General features: G+C 51.1%; 1 protein-coding gene across 1 annotated transcript in view; it reads right to left on the bottom strand.

The window, feature by feature from the left end:
- Nucleotides 1–11,422, bottom strand: part of TMC2 (transmembrane channel like 2) — a 56,350-nt gene extending 44,928 nt beyond the window's left edge. Inside the window, exons 1-4 of the mRNA XM_024559413.3 lie at nt 11,389–11,422; nt 10,723–10,770; nt 3,624–3,942; nt 807–959 (exon numbers count right to left, since the gene is read on the bottom strand). Coding sequence (XP_024415181.2) covers nt 807–959; nt 3,624–3,942; nt 10,723–10,770; nt 11,389–11,422 — 554 coding nt within the window. The remainder of the gene's footprint in view (nt 1–806; nt 960–3,623; nt 3,943–10,722; nt 10,771–11,388) is intronic.
- Nucleotides 11,423–17,311: the final 5,889 nt, after the last annotated feature.

Here is a 17,311-nt window from a genome sequence, read left to right as displayed (position 1 = left end):
CTTCATAGAGAGGAAAGGGGTAAGGGAGTGTCACCCCGACTGCAGCAGAAACACAGAGGAAAGACTTGGGGGAAATGGTGATGTTGGATGGGATTTTTTTTTTTTAGTGGAAAACCAGAAGTTAAGCAATGTGACTCCTGCTCTTATCTCAAAACTGCAGTTGAGACATAACATGCTTGGTGTGCCAGCTGTCACTGGAAGCCAGAGAGGTGGCTGAGTTGAAACCAGGACTGGGGGACATGGGCACGAGGCTGGCACAGTGTTGGCAGGGCACCACTGTAAGCTTAGCCCTGTGTTCGCCACTCAGGACATGCAAGGACCCAAGGCAGACCCCCCTCCCTGCTCCCCACAAGTGTGTGGCATGTGCTACAAGAACGGTCTGAACCTGTTCACGTGGGGGGGGGGGTCATAGAAAGCCGCCCCCACCCCCGAAGGCGGGTCTGTGCTGGGTTGTGAGGCAAGCGCAGAAGCCACCACATAAGGTGGGGGTGAGACAGAGGGCGCAGCCAGGCAGCGGCAGGGCTGGGCGTGGACTGGAGCACTGATTCTGTCTCTCTAGCCGGGCCCTGCTCAGTGCTGGCCAAACAGCAGGGCCTCTGTCCACAGTCACAGCCCACGCTTGTCCCGGCTATAACGGCAACCCCCCTCAGCACTGTGCTTGTGCTGGGGACCAAAGCAGGGTGGGAGGGTGAATCCTCCTTCTTGCCAAATCCCCTTGGGGCAGAGAGGATGAAGGGACTACTGTGCGCATCAGGAGTGGAGGCTTTTGGACATCGAGAGGCCCTGCCTGACCACCAGCTGCTCACCTGAGCTCCGTGAGCTTCTTCGCCATGGGCCAGGGCTTGTTGCGCATGGTGGCAATGAGCTTCTTCTTGTCTTCCACCTGCTCCAGGATCCGGGCCAGTTCCTCCTCAGACAGAGACTCCCCGCCGGAGGTGCTGGAGGCCAAGGAGGACGATCTGGAGGAGAGCCAGGGCGGAGCAGAGGAGAGCGAAAAGGAGACGGGGGTGGGGGGTGGAATTAGAGGAGCCCGCAGCAAGACAGATGGGCTATGAGCCCGACACTCCTGGCTCTGACCGCCCCTGGCAGGCCTGCCCCGGCTCCAAAGCCCTCAGTGGCTCCTACCACCTGTCTGAAGGGTCCAGGACTCTGTCCTGCAGCCCAAGGCGCTGGGAGGGAAGCCTCCCCAAATTCTATTTCTCTGAACCCTCCCCACATACCACACTCTAGCACAGTGCTGCCCCATAGAAATATAAAGCGAGCTACCTACTGTAACTTTAAATGTTTTAGTGGCCACATTAAAATGGTAAAAAGAAATAGGTAAAATTGATTTTAATAATGCCTTTCTTTTAATCCAATATATTAAAAATTATAATTTCAACGTGCAATCTATAGAAAAATTATTAATGAGATGTTTTACATTCTTTTTATACTCTCTTTAAAGTTTGGTGCTCATCTTGCACTCACAGTGCCTGTCAAGCCAGACATTAAATTTTCATTAAGCATGTTTGATCTGTATTTGAATTTCATGAAATTTATAATTGAAAAAGTAGGTTCACGTGCCCAAATTTTTGAGACATACGTTAAAAGTTTCCTGATAAATGAATCAAGCAACAGAATATCATTTTCTTCTGACATTTGCATCCGCATGGACAAAATTAGTTTGCCTCTTTTTATTTTTAAGAGAAATGCTTTGGCTTCAAAGTGAACCTGATTTCAAAAGTACATCTGCCGGTCCAAATTAAGTAAATTTGCTAACTCTTGCAACAACTCTGTATTAACATCAAGTTAAAATTACATTCAATAGGAAATTCAGTCACACTAGCCATATTTGGGGCTGGTGGCCATTGTATTGGACAACACAGTTGCAGAGAACTTCCAGCCGCCACAAAATTCCAAATTCTTGCGCGTGCTCCTCACAGTTTCCTTCCGCCATAAGAACAGTGGCTCTCAGGTGAGTTGACAGGGGCCAGGTAAGGGAGGGGCTGGGCCAGAGTTCTGCCAGGGCAGCCTTCTCAGCTAGGTTCATTCATGGAAATACCAGGATGTGGGCTGTGACTCCGACAGGCTTTAGAGGCCAGTCTGCAGCAGTCAGATGAGTTTTAGCTCGTGATGAACTCCAGAGGAGCAACAGAGAAGTCGGAGGAGGGAGGTGCAGAGGGCGGGGCCCTGGGCCTTGAAACCAGAAAGCCTAGAGCGCACCTCCTGCACACTCTGTGATTTCTGCCTTTGGGTCTTTGCATTGGGTGTGCCCTCAGTCTGGGGGGCACTCAGTCGTTGCTTGTTCCAGTTCCATCTTTGCTTCGAAAGGCCTTATTGATATGCGTATCTTCTCCAAGGAGGACCCCTGGTGCCTCAGCCCCAATCACATCATTTCTAATGTGCATGTTGCTTTCTGCTTAGTCTTATGGTGACTGATGCCCACGTCCTGTCTCCCCTGCAAGTCCATCAGCATCTGGGGAGCGGAGCTGAGTCTTTTTCATCTCTCAGTGCCCTGCCATGGGCATGAATGAGCTCTTGTCTGTACCCCTTACTTTGTACCTGCCATCTAGACACTGGTGGTCTGTTGGGATGGTGCAGCCTCTCTAAAGTTCAGGACACTCCAGGGCCCATTCACGATGCATTCAAGTTCTTCCAAGTCGTGAAGGGCACTATGAATTCTTTGCCCTGTTCATGCTCATGTCCAGGGACAACCAGACAGTAGACAAAAGGCCTAACTGAGCCAAGGAGGGTGACATGGTGACGGAAGAAATCAGTGGCCCCGTTTGAGAGCCTGAGGTCTACCTCTGTAGAGGTGGACAGGTACCATGGACAAGGACTGAGGGTGTGGGCGGAGAGGGTTGGTTTGAACCCAGGGGGAAGGGGTGTCAATTTCACAGTGCTCCTCCTACCTCTGAGTGTTTCAAAAGCCTCCCCACCCACTACCAACAGGAATTCTTCAAATATCCTGAGAAGTGAGGAAAGCAGAAGAGGGAGATGAAGAGAGGGAATTGTCCCATCAAAACTGGGAGCAAAACATGGGACTAAAGGTCTGACTTGCTGATTCTGTAAGCTGGTTCCCTTCCCTAACCCACCTGTGCTAGTGCAAGTGAACAAGGAAACAGAACAGAACAAACCCCTGCCCCTAGAACTTCAGAGCTGGTGGGGCCCTCGAGGGCCTTTTAGATCAGTGCCGCAGGTCACAGGAGAGCACGCAGGTCCAGACTGGGGAAAGGGTGCCCTTAAAGCCCTCCAGCGAGTCCTAAATCCAATTTTGTTCACTAATCTCAGGTCCTCTGCGAGAGCTGTGGTGAGTCACCCGCCGGCGTTCAGGAGAATTGGAATCCTGTCCCACCCTGCTGCCATGCCACCTCCCCACTCGGAGCTGCCACTTGCTCTGGTGTGACATGAGGTGTTGAGTGGAGAGTGCCCAGTGACCACTCCACCCGGATGGCCGTGATCCTCCCCCAGGTTCTGCCCCAGATGTGGAGAGGTGGACGGGGCAAATAGAAATCGGAGCAAAGAGCAGGGGCTGCTTATCCCCAGTGTGGGGGGGACATCAGACCCTCATGAGAAAAGGGGGAAGACCAGCCGGAGAAAGGAAACATGATTGAAAACACACCTGAATCAGAGCCACAACACACCTGTGTTTCTTCAGTTGCTTCCACATCTCCTCCTTTTTTGACGCCTCCTTTCCTTTCTTTGAAGGTGTTCTCTGCTCCTTGAGGGAAGCCCTCCCATCCCTCTTCCTTTTCCCCTTGAGGGTCCTTTGGGTCGTGCGCCGCTCCTGTTCCCTCAGCTTCTCCTGGTGTCTCCTGTGCTCCGCCTGCTTCCTCCGGGGGGACTCTGGCCTGGGGCTGACCCTGGCCCGCTCCTTCTGGCCAGGAGGGCCTCCACGCCTGCCTGCAGCACCCTCAGCTTTGGGAGCCTGCTTCCTGGAGGGTCTCCTTCCTGACCTGTCACCTGCAGGGGCAGGAAATGGACAGTGCCCCCAGCTGTGAGAGATCAGATATTCAAGATGCTTCCTAGAGCTTGTTGGCTCCAAAGGCCTCTTTTGGAGCCTCTGTTCTGGGGTGAGGATTAGCATCTCCCTCTTTTAACAGGTTGGCACTCCTACATACTCTTGTCGATCCTCGGGCAGAGAACTAGACACATGCCTTTCTTCTTCTTGGGTGCACAGTCCTTTGGAGTCAGAGCTGAACCATCTCCTGACCCCCAGGGTCAAGGCCAAGTCTGGGCCTCTGTTTGGTAAGACTGGACCATTGAGATGGGAAGGGCCCAGCTGGCTGCATCCTCCAAGGGTTTCCCCCCTCATGTGCCCCTGCCTGGCATGAGGGAAAGGATAGGAGGTGAGAGCAGCAGTCAGTTAAGGTCCTGATCCTCAACACAGCTGGCCATGTGGGGCCACAGTTTCAGTCAAGGGGGGCAGAGGAAGAGAGGGGAAATGTGGGCAAGAGCCTTTGTTGTACTTTCCGAGGGAAGCATTGGGCGAGGTAGAGTAAGCAGGGATAGGGTTGGCTGGTTTGAATACTTTCAAAAGGACTCAGAATAGCCTACATAATGTTCAAAGACACTATCCAACATCAAGATTTACTATAAAGCTCCAATAATCAAGACAGTGTGTCATCAGTGAAAGGATAGACAAATACACCAATAGACTGGAAGAGAGAGCCCAGAAATAGAGTCACATAAATATGGCCACCTGAGCCTTGACAAAGGAGCCAAAACAGCTCAGCAGAGACGGTACATTTCACCAAATGGTAATGGATAAACTGGACATCGCGTCACATGCAAAACAATAATAACCTGCACACGGACCTCGTACCTTTCACAAAAATTAGCTCAAAATGGATCTAAATGTAAAATGCAGCATACAAAACTCCTGAAAGGAACATAAGAAGAAATCTAGGCGATCTTGGGTTTGCAGAGAAATTTTGAATATGACACGTAAAACATAGTTCATGAAAGAAAAACTTGATAAATTGGCCTTCATTAAAATTAAAAAGTTCTGCTCTGCAAATGTCACTGTAAAGAAAATGAAAAGACAAGCCACAGGCTGGAAGAAAACATTTGCAAAACACATATCTGGCAAAGGATTTGTATCCAAAGAATACAAAGAACTATTAAAACTCAACGATAAGAAAACAACTGCCCTGGCTGGTGTGGCTCAATGGATTGAGCGCCGGCCTATGAACCAAAAGGTCACTGGTTCAATTCCCAGTCAGGGCACATGCCTGGGTTGCTGGCCAGGTTCCCAGTTGGGAGCAGGCTAGAGGCAACCAATTAATGTGTCTCTCACATGTCAGATGGTTCTCTGCCTCTCTTTCTCCCTCCTTTCCCCTCTCTCTAAAAATAAAGAAAATCTTAAAAAAAAAAAAAAAAAAAGCAAGCAACTCAATTTAGCCCTGGCTGGCATGGCTCAGTGGACTGAGTGCTGGCTTGCAAACCAAAAGGTCACCAGTTCAATTCCCAGTCAGGGCACATGCCTGGGTTGCAGGCCAGGTCCCCAGATGGGGGCGTGCTAGAGGCAACTGATCTCTCGCACTGATGTTTCTCTTCCTCTCTGTCTTCCTCCCTTCCCCTCTCTCTAATAATAAATAAATACAATTAAAAAAAGAAAACAATTTAAAAATGGGCAACAGATTTGAACAAGTACCTCCCCAAAGAAATATAAAGATGGCAGATTAGCATATAAAAAGAAACGAACATTATATGTCATGAGGGAACTGCAAATTAAAGCAAGAAGATTCTACTACATACTTATCAGCATGACTCAATCTGATAGACCAACGGCATCAACTTCCGATGTGGAGCAAAGAAGCTCTCATTGCTTGCTAGCAGGTATGCACAATGTTACAGCTACTTTGGAGAGTTTGGCAGATTCTTACAATGCTAAATGTAGGTTTACCATGGACTTCAGCAATCACACTTGTAGGTGTTTACACAAATGGATTGAAAAATTACGTCCACATAAAAACCCTCACACAAATGTTTATATCAGCTTTATTTATAATTGTCAAAAATCAGAGGCCATCCAGGTGCCCCTCAACAGGTGAATTAATAAATAAATGTGGAACATCCAAACGATGGAACATTATTCAATGAACAACATGCGCTATTAGGCCATCAAAAGACATGGAGGAGACTTAAATGCATATTTCTAGGAGAAAGAAGACAATCTGAAAGGACTACAAACTGCCTGATTGCAGCCATATGCATCCTGGGAAAGGCAAAACTGCAGAGACAGTGGGAAGGTCAGCAGTTGCCCGGAGAGGAGGGGGAGAGGGGGAGGGGCGGTAGGTGGAGCACAGGGCACTTTTTTTAGGACATACTAGTCTGTATGATACTGTATGGTGGGTGCATGACATTATGCACCTGTCAAAACTCGTACAGACAACACAAAGAGTGGCCTTTAATGTAAACTGTGGACTTCAGCTAACAATAGTGTATTCATGTTGGTTCACCAGTTATAACAAATGTACCACACTAATGTAAGATGTTAATAATAGTGGAATCTGGGGGAGGGGGGAGGGAGAGAAAGAACACTGTATATGGGAACTCTCTGCATTTCTGTGGAATTTTCTGGACATCCGAAACTGTTCAGCTCAGGCTGAAGAATGACCGCAAGGACACAGTGAGGATTGAAACCATCTATCCCATGCTCGGCCTGGACACAGAGAACCCAAACTACACTTCAGTATCTGTATAAAATGACTTTGTGCTGTGCCTGTCTTCACTGGCACGACTTTATTTTTCCAGGAATCTGCTGCCCGGACACATGTCTCGTTACAGGATTTTCCCACGGATGCATCAACACCTCAGTGAAAAGCATCACAGACAATTTACACCTTAAGACTTTTTTTTTTAATGTTTTGCCTCAAAATCCTGGCCTTGCTGTATTTTGTGGATGGTGATATTGTGATTCTTACCCAATCCAGACCAAGCCCCTACTTTGAAAGACCTGCTTTCAATCAAATTTTCAATTCTCAATCAATTCTGACCTTACTTTCCCCTCTCTGAGACCTGCCAAAGCTTTGCCTGTAAACAATCAATCAGCTTTGGGTGTAAGCAATAAATCAGCTTTGTCATATCAACAGATTGTGTTCTTGATATTTAGGGAGCCAGCTTTTGACACTAAATTAGATAAACATATGTTGCATAATAAATGGCGAGCTAAAGAAAAAGGCCATGGAAAGAGAGAGTGATGGATTGTAATAGGGATGGTTGAAAATGCCTCACAGTGGCATTTCCATCTTGAAGGATGAACAGGAGTTTGCCAAGAGAAGAAAGGGGGAGAGGGAGAGAGGAGGCAGTGGTCACAAGGTCAGAGAGATTGCGAGCAAGGGAAACAGGGGATCAAAGGACCCCAGTGGAAATGCTGAGGGGTCTGGCATGGGTGACCGGTGCAGAGCTGGGTCTCAGGTAAGATCCGGTGCTGGGATGGGAAGCGTGCAGAGAACGGTTACCCAGAAAACAGTGCATGCTGGTGGGGAGTTGGGTCGGAATCTGGAGGGTGAGGCTGTGGTATTAGAGAGTGTTTTGCAGGGTGTGGCGGGCATGGACGGATCGTGCCAGCAGCGCTGAGGAGACTGCTGTGGGGCGGGGACACTGGCCCCTGGTCCCTGGAGGGCAGTGCCTGTGAGCACGTCTGCTGTGGCGGCTTCACTCGTTGTGAAGGCAAGAGGAGGCATTCAGCAAGGGTCTGACTCCACCACTAAATATCTCCATGTCTTTGGGACACGGTTTCCAATTGCTGCTGTTACTGCAGGGGCCAATGAAATAACTGGTGTAAATAAGCACACTGAAAGGTATTGAGCCCTGGCTGGTGTGGCTCGTGGACTGAGTGCCAGCCTACAAACTGAAAGGTTGCTGATTCGATTCCCAGTCAGGGCACATGCCTGGACTGCAGACCAGGTTCCCAGATGGGGGTGCGAGAGAGGCAACCGATCAATATCTCTCTCACACATCAATGATTCTCTCCCTCTTTCTCCCTCCCTTCCCCTCTCTCTAAAAGTAAATAAATAAATAGAAGAATATTCTGTTTAAAAAAAAAGTCTTGAGTGCTATTGTACAGATTCAAAGGCAGGTCCTCGTGTGTGTGCGTGTGGGGGGGGGGGGGGACAGGGTTCCTTCGCCCAGTCCTGCCCTAACACCTCCCTTCTCCTCACCTCCTGCGGGAAAAGGGGTTTTGGTAAGACGATGTGAAGAAGGATTATTTGAACATAACAATAATTCACCCGAGTTAGCAAGCTGGTCAGTAGCAGCCAGGGAGCGACGGGCTTGTCTTGCAGATGCTCTTCCACGGCTCTGGGAGGCTCGGCCCCTCTTGGAGGGGAGACAGAGCCAGAAACAAATCCACTCCCTCCAAAGACGCGGGAGCGAGTGTGAGACAGTGCGTGTCACGCAGCTGTGACCCCCAGGAGAGCCCTAGGACTGAGACAGATTCTCGGAGTGGGCCAGGGAGTAAGGAGAAGGGTCTCCTGGGCCCTCATCCAAGATGGGCTCTATATTGCTGGAAAGGAATGGATAAGAAAGTCGACACATGTTTGACTTTCCTCTTCTGACCTCCACTGTCCTCCATCATCTAATAAATGGTTTTCTTTTTGGTAACAAACTGTACCAAGTATTCTGGGTACAGTTAGCTGTACAGATAACGGTGGGGTTGGGGAATTCATACATTTTTTTTTACAAGCTACAATTTCAGCTGCAATCTCATTTCCCAACAGAATGAAATTCATGAGGGATGCAGAATGCGAGCCTGAATTTGCCCTTCCATCTTCCCCAACCTCTTCTACGCAGAAATCAAGATGCTTTTTTTTAGTTTTTGTTCCCATGGTTTTCAATGGACTCCACATAAGGCATAATTTAGTAACTGGAAAGACAGCTGCCACATTGGGAAGACCTCCAAGCCCAGCACACACTCCTTACATGTAAGAGGCCTCCTCATGTGTGTGTATGTACCTGACTCGCGTCAGAGGAGCGAACGCAGGCTGAGGAGAAGCTGGGAGGTGCGGCTCCGTGATCTTAACAGTTAGCACGTTCAGCAGTGAGGCGGGCGGAGGGGAGCACGGGCCCTCCTTCTCCACTAACGGAGTAACGAATTATAATTATTTTGTGAAAAGACCTTCGCCTACTCAGAGATTGTTTGTAGGAAGAAGGAGGATAAGCTGAAGGAACAGGATATCAGGTCCCCTCAGAGAGGACTCCAGAGGAGACTTTAATTGGAATCTTTGTGTAACTGGGTTTCAGCTCATTTAACGGATTCCCATTATTTAACTTCACTGTGTCCCCTGACCATTTGGATCCCTGAAGCAAAAATTCTGACCATTTCCTTTTCTTTTCTAGGAGAAAGGGGAAAAGGAGGTGTGTGCCTGTGTGGCCTGCTTCCGTAGGAAAATGTATGTGCTTCAGGCAAAATAACTTTCCATTTCAGTCCTTCCCAAGGACCATCTGCCCACAAGCGACCCCCACAAGGCTGGCCCTCTCAGCTGGGGAGCAGGGGAGCAGGATGGGTGCAGAAGGGCAGGGACTGGAGGACCACAGGGGAACGGCACGTGGAGAACCAGGCCCAAGCATCCTGTAGGCAACCATCGCCAATGGGGCTGGCCCGCCTTTCTGCTCCGCCCACCCGAGGCACCTTTCTGGGGCTCGCTGTCACGTCTCTGGAGGGAGGTAAGGACTGGATGGGGAGGCAGGTGGGAGTAAGGAGGAGGGACAGTGACCGAGGGGCAGCTGAAGTGTCGAGATGCCAGCGCTACTTCCACACCTCCTCCCTGCTGCCCAGAGCCCTGGCTTCCCTGCACCCCCTTGTCACAGAGCTGCCTCACCAAGGACTCAGGCCCCTGGCAGTGGGGGAGCAATGGGCGACAGGAGGGAAGGGCTTGACAGAGGAGGCAGGTGAGGTAGACATCGGGGTCACTTACTCCACGGATTGTGTGTCAGGGTTGGGGCCAGGACAAGTCCCTTCCCCTCAAAGTGGGGTGAGGAGATCTCTCCCATCCCCAAGTCCACCACTCCCCAAGATTCTGCTTGGGATGGGAGGAGGAGAAAATGGCATCATATCAGCAATACATCTCACGGTACGAAGTGTAGGACCCGTGCCCTGTGGCTGTGGCTTCCGCCCTCCTAACGGCAGTGGAGGGTCTTCTCCCCAGACTGTGATGTCCTCTGGCTTTTTCTAGAGAGGTCACCCCTTCTGGGCGAAGCCCTCACTGGCTCACAGAAAAGCCAGGGCCACATTCTGGATGGGAAGGGGGATGAACACCCAGTACTGCTGGTACTTTGTGGAGGCTAAGAGTGTGCTGGCTGTGGGAAGGGAATATAAGGGGACTAAGAGGTAATGGGAAAAAAATACAATAAGGATTAAATTAAAAATAAAAACAGAAAGAATGTGCCTGCAGGAGCCAGCTGGCCTGGGTTCGAGTCCTGGCTCCACCACCCGCCAGCCGCCTGCAGTGGACTTCCCTTCCCTCCGGCTGGTGAGGGTTCACCGCTTCCCAGGACTCAGCTCAAAGTGTCAGTAACTCTGGGCGTCTCCCCTGACACATGGGGCTGGGGCAGGCCCTCCCTGTGCAGCATCTGCCTCCTCTCCAATGAAACCTCCTGCTTGGGAGGGTTTCTTACCAAGAGAGAGAGGGAGGGGAAGGGAGGGAGGGAAGGAGGAGGATGAAAGAGCTGGTGGCTGGACTGCCAGGCTGAGTGAGCACTGCAGGCTCCCCAGGACTGAATCTCCCTCCATCTCACCTGTGCCTGGAGAGCCGCTCCTCAACCTCCCTCTGGCTCCACCTCCCGCTGTAAGAAATGGACAGGGATGAATGGCTGACCTCCGGAAAGGCCCCCTCCCTGGGCCACCCCCATTTCATCACGGGAACCTTCTGCTGGTTTACAGCTGCCTTGGCCTGGAACCTGGCTCCCGTTATTTTACTAACGAGCTCCAGAATCCTGGTCTTGACATTTCTCTGACACCCTGGAAAAATCAGGAGGTCAGAACATACCCACAAGCCCCTGCCCCAGGCAATCAGCCAGCCAGCCAGACAGACAGACAGACAGGCAGCGGAATTGCCTGAGGGGATTGCTAAGAAAAGGCGATTCTAACCAAGGCAGCAGGAGACGGAAAGACCCTGGCGGGTTCTGCCTATGCCGCTTGCTCGGTGTTTACACAGGGGTTGTGCACAGTGCTTTGCACGTATTTTAAATCCCTCCAATGGACCTGCAAGGACCGGTGGCTGCCTTTATCTCACGGATGAGGAGGGAGAGGCTGGATAACTAGACTGAGGTCGCTCAGCAAGCAGGTGGCAGGCCCTGGACTCAAACCCAGGTCCCTGTGTCTTGAAAGACCCTTTCTGCTTTGTCCCCTGCTGCTGCCCAGGAACCATCAGGCCGGCCCCACAGAGATGGGGATAGACTCACCTTCCTCCCACAGGCCCTTTGGCTGGTGGCTCATGGTCAGCAGGGCTGGCTCAGGGGGTTTGCTGGTCCACACGCACCTTTAGCCTGGGGTGATTTCCTGTCGTCATGGTGGCTGACCTCCCTTCCCAGGCCCAAGGGCAGCCAGGGCTCCGTGGCTAGATTGAGACTGACTGTGGAGGTAGGAGAAGTGTGGGAGAGAGGCAGGAAGGAGGAGAGGTGCTGGGTGCCCAGCCCTTCAATCCGGCCACACACTCCTCAGCTCCGGTTTCCCTGGAGGGAGGCGGTGTGGCCTCACCTTTCAGGCATCACTTACAACAGATTGGCCAGGGGGCCTGGAGTGGCTGCTCATCTCCACTTGCACTTGGCCGCAGGGGAGGTGTGGGGAACATCCCAGGGCCCTTTCCCTCTACCTTGTTCCTGTTTGGGACAAGGCACCGGGGAAGTTCAAGGATGTTTGTGAAAGTTATCACCAGGGCTCTGTTTAAAATGCAGATTCCCAGGACTACCACTGGGGATTGAATCAGGAGGTCTAGGCAGGGCTCTGCACTCTGAATCCTGAGCTGAGCTGTTCCCACTCCGCCCTCCTGCTTACTGATTGGCAGTTCTGCGCAGGGCGGCCCAGCTGCAAACAGGGCAGCTTCGCCTGCTTTGGGAACCGTGACTAGAGCTTCAGAGTAGACCCCCCCACAAGACAGCCATGGGGTCTGGAGTGCGGGTTCTTAACCCGGGTCCCTGGAGCTCTGAGAGTCGTGCATAGGACTTTTGGGCTCTGTAAACAGGGATGCGGGAAAACATTACATTTTTATTTTTCCTAGCCTTTAACTGAGATTAACCATTTCCCTAAGAATGTATGATTTTGTCCCCAGCCGAAGTCACAGATCTATTCATAGCATATTAAGCTGTCGGGGCCATCTTAAAATATCATTTATGCTCATCACTGCTTTGAAATTATGATAGTCATAGACCTGCCACTAGACTTTGCTATTTAATTACTAGGAAGCACACGTGTCATTATCTGACGGATTTTTAGAACTGTTTTGATGCCTGTTTCGGCATCACTGGTCTCCTTTATAATCTTAGCATTTTATCTTATGGGTTTAGGATCAATGTTCCAAGAAGCGGGTCTATGGATCTCACCAGGATTCTGTGACGTCGTGGGATTAAGAACCTGGTCCCAGACAAGTCTTTAAGTGGGTGTCGCAGACAGACCTAGCCTGGGGCCCTCTGGTGCCCTCGGCAAAGGGAAAGGGCAAGGGGACCACCACTGGCGGGTGGTGGCCTCTGACACACACACATGACCTGGAGGCTTTAAATCTTCTTCTTTGTCACCTTGCCTTTCTCTCTGATCTGATAGTTCCTGCCCCAGGGTTCAAGGACAGCTAGGTGACTCCCTTTCTCCGTCCTCATGCTGTATAATTGGGACCCTGGGGTGCCTGCAGCTAGCCCCTGTCCCAGCTGGACAATCCCACCGCAGGGCCCCTGATGGGGCAGCAACAGGCTGCCTGCCCAGAGGAAGGAGGAGCAGCGTCTGACAGAGGGCGCTCCCAGCCCTCCTGTCCCCAGTGAGTGAGGACCCTCGGCAGCTCTTGGCCCTGCCCTGCCTGGTTCTCCCTTGTCAAAGGAGGAAGGCTTCCTCCTTCACCTTCATCTCTGGAGGATCGTGTTCCAGCACCAGCCCTGTCTGCACAATGGAATACACCACTTCTCTGCTTTCCATGGAGAATAAGGAGCAGCCACAGGGCTGGAGCCCATTCCAGGCACTGGGGATCCCTCTGTGAGGAGAGCAGGGGACCCTGATGGGGTTCCGCCTTCTACAGCAGCTAAGTTTAGTCTGCGTGGCCTGAAGGGGGAGATGTGGGTATTTAGAAATTTCTTCTCTGTCATAACAGAGCCTGTGACGGTTATTGCTATGGGATTCAAAATCACGTTTGGGAGCGAAAACGCTGAACACGGAGAATTTGCTTTATTTGTTGCACACCATTTCTATCGATTCCCATGCTCGCTGAGGCACGGGCACATTCAGGGGAGAGCGGGAAGGTGTCTGAACGGGGAGGAAGGCGCGTCTGTCCTCATCTCTGCAGGAGCCATCCATGGGGTTTCTGGGCGGCAGCCATGGATGGGGAAGCAGGCAGGCTCTCACAAGGCACAGGGACATGCATTTGAGCCACTTGTCAAGGGGTGAGAACGAGAGGACGACGACATCGATATTTTAGAACTCTCATCTGCATTGCATGCGCACTGTGCACCGCCCCGTGCGAGGGCCTGCCCAGGAGCTCTCCGGGAGACCTCCGTCCTTCCTGCCGGCCACTGGTCAAGGCATTGAAGTGGCTTAATCACTCATCACGACAAACACTGGAGAGCTCTGGGCAAACATAACAGTCTCGTTACCTATTTTTGCTTTCACACACGGGGGAGCTGAGGCTGAGATTAATCGAGGTCTCCACAGCCCCCAGAGACGGCAACCGCCCTGTTGGCTGCTTAAACTCCAGGGCCCAGGCTTTTCCTCTACACTCCCCTGACCTCTCAGGAAAAATCTGCACCTCGACATGGCCTCCCACCTGGGCACCTGGCTGCTGGTCCTGCCCCTTCAGGCCTTGTCCCACACAGCCGCCCAGGGAGCCCCTAAAGCAGAAGTCTGACCTCATCCATCCTCTACCGAAAGCCCTTCCCGAGAACCTCGGAATCTCTACTGTGGCTTCGGAGGCCCCGGAGGGCTCCAGGCCTCTTCAGCCCCGCTTTGCTTCTCTGCTTCAGTCCAGCCCTTCCAACCTGCTGGTGCAACCCGCCCACTCACTCGGGTGCTATTGTTTTCCTTTGCTTTTGCTTCTGTTGTCCTCTTTGGGGCACAGCTCAGAAGGATGCTGCCTCTGGACTTGGGTGCAGTGGACAGACAATATTCATTTTTTTAAATTTTTTTAATCCTCACCTAAGGATATGTTTTTACTGATGAGAGAAAGAGAGAGAAACATAGATGTAAGAGAGAAACGTTGATCGGCTGCCTCCTGTACATGCCTGGACAGGGGGTCAAACCCATAAACTTTTGGTGTATGGGATGGCACTCCAACCCACTGAACCACCAGGCCAGGGCCTGGAGAGTCAACATTTAAAAATATGTCCTGTGAAGATGTTTCTCGAGTTTTCTGGATGCCCAGTAAGCAGCCTATGGAAGCGATTTATAACATGAACTTGGAAATCAGAGTCCAGTTTTGCATGACCTTATGCATGTTATTTATTCTTCCTGAGCCTCTGTTTCCTCTTCTGGAAAATGGAGATAAGAGGATCCATTCAGGGACCTGTGAAGGATAAACATATGAAGGGAGGTAAAGGAGACTGCACAGGCCAGAAAACTCCAGTAAATGGAAAGCATGTCACATTGCCCGCCCTTGGTGGTGGGGGGGTGCCAGCTGCATACTTTGGGTACCCCAGGACCTTGTTTATCTCCCCTCACTCCACATTCCCCATTCATGCCTCTGTGTGTCTGTGGTAGCCATGCAAAGAGGCCTTGTCTCTTCTTTGTCACAGGAAGACCCCAAGGCCAGTGCTGTGCCAGCTAAGGACCTATGCCTGCCCGTCAGCAGGGAAGCACCTGGACACAACCCAAGCCAGGGTGCAAGAACAGCTCTTCCAGAAAAGCTGCGGCTGGGCAGCTGAGCCCATTCAGACTGGCTTTTCTACTCTGAAGTGATATTTTTTAGGGCTTTGGGCAACATCCTCCCCAACCAGAGGAGACTGTCGTCTGAGGGGAACAACCACACAAGGGAATGTCAGGGTCATCCGCAGTCTCACCTCCTGCTTCTCTTGCTGCACTGGCTGCACACCCTCCACACTGTGTTGACTTCGCCTTGTCACTTCCTACCAGAGGACTGAGGGGTCCCACCAGTATGAGTCCAGTACCTCCGGGGTTGGGGCACTTACTCCCTCTTCAACCTGTTCCTTCCACTGACACATGCACTTGGGTTTTTGGGATGGTTCATTCTGGTGCCTACTTATGAAAGATTCACAAGCAGAGAAAACTCATCAATGGCAGCACCCAGAGCTCTCATCCCTGGTCGCCAGGCACATACACGGGGTTTGGTTGTTTGGATTCAGGGAACCCAAACCAGCCCCCGCCCACTTTCCATGCCTCTTTGATTGGGTTGACTGCACTTGGCAACTTAAATCCCTCCCCCGTGTTCCCTCAAGTATGAAACTGGTCTTGACCCTCCACAATGCCAGAAAAAAGGGGTGCCCAGTCTTGTCTGTGGGGAGGGATCAGAGGAGATGTCCAGAAAGCAGTGTGCTGAGTTGAGATTTAACAGATGCGAAGAGGCCAGGGGAGGACTTCTTGGGCTGAGGTAACAGCAGGAACAGGGCAAGAAGTCCTCCGTGTGTCCCTTGGTGTTGCTGGTGGGTGAGTCTGAGGTGATACCAATGGGCCGGCCGGGAAGACTGTGGAGGACACTTGCAACTGTCTTTTGAGGGTACACCAGGTAGCACCCTTGATCCTTGAAGGACACACATCTTCAAGGATACAAAACTCAGAAGGGTTTTGATCCAGGGCAAAACGGGTCTCAAACTAACAGAGGGTTAGAAGCAGGTGAGTCATACCCTCGGTGCTGCTGCATCATTGAATCCTGAAGGTTTTGCCGTCGTTCAGGACCACCAGCCATTGGATATGGAGAGTCAGTAAACAATATCCAACTACAGCTACCAGTGAGAGAGAACCGCTGCCTGCCTGTGGCCGCTGGCGGGTCCAGGGCCGGTGGGGCAGCTGTGGAAGATCTTTCCAGCTGGCAGGCTTGGGTATCACAGTTAAGAGTGAGGCCCCTATTTGTTACACTTCTCTCCTGTGGCCCACTGGGGATAAAGTGAGCACTTTGACAAACGTCTGGTCTGGGCTTACATTCTCTTTGCATCATTGCTGCCTGCTCCAGGTGGAGGTGGGGGGCGGGGACACACAAGGACTCGGACATGCCACTTCCCCTGGGCCACGTGGTGGATTCCTTTCAGAGGATGAGGAAGTGGTGCCCCAGAGACCATGGAGAGACTTCCTGTTAGAAGACAAGCTCTGCTCCTTATTTGGGGGAGAGGCAGCAAGATCAGGAGTTCATCTCTCAGAATAAACGGTGCCCCCCAAATTGTCAGGCAGGGTCTGGTATCGAGGAGATCAATCACGCCTGTGAGACAATTCCTTCTCTGCTTTGCTTTGGAATTTTGCCTCATCAAGATTTGCCTTTTCTTTGTGCTGATTTCACCACGTCTGTAACGCGAAACCTCTTGGCTTTGCACATTTGCAAGTTTTAAGAGGCATCATCTCGTTTGAGGACAGTGAAACCAAGTCAGGTGGCACAAAAACATGCCTTTTAACTTTTCATAAAATAGTCTTGTTTTTATTCTGCTTAACCCAGGCTTTGGCTAATTCGTACCTGAGTTACATTTATTGGGCATTTATTCAACATAAGTAAACATTGGTTCGAAGAGTGATAATAGTGGAGTGGTGAGCTCTTTAATATTTTATCGGGATGATGAACGTCTCTCTCGCTGGGTTGAGGAGGGGTAAGTGCTGCAGTCATTCTCTTTCGGGGGTGTGGCTTTGATCTGAGAAAATAAAACCCCAACATTTTATAAGACAATGACAAAATAACATGTGCGATTTCAACCAAAAGTCACAGGGTGTCCAAATGCAAGGGTGCTTTTGTCTCAAAACCCCTCGCTAGTGGGAAAGCATCTCAGGCCACCTTGTTAATTTATCTCTCCAATTAAAAATGCAAATGCATAATTAGCTATGGGTATCTGCTTACAAAACATCCAGTGCGGCTCACAGAACCTTGTAAACCAGCACAGTGGAGAGGATCCGGTGACAGGAGGTTAACACCTCCGCTGGGCTAACGTGAGTTGGTGCTGTGACCAGGCCCCTGCCTTTTACCTACCACCCACGCCAAAG

This window comes from Desmodus rotundus, chromosome 6, assembly GCF_022682495.2.
Source record: "Desmodus rotundus isolate HL8 chromosome 6, HLdesRot8A.1, whole genome shotgun sequence".
Classification (NCBI taxonomy): Eukaryota; Metazoa; Chordata; class Mammalia; order Chiroptera; family Phyllostomidae; genus Desmodus; species Desmodus rotundus.
Note: the sequence above shows the minus strand (reverse complement) of the source record. Positions and strands in the feature narration are given on the sequence as shown.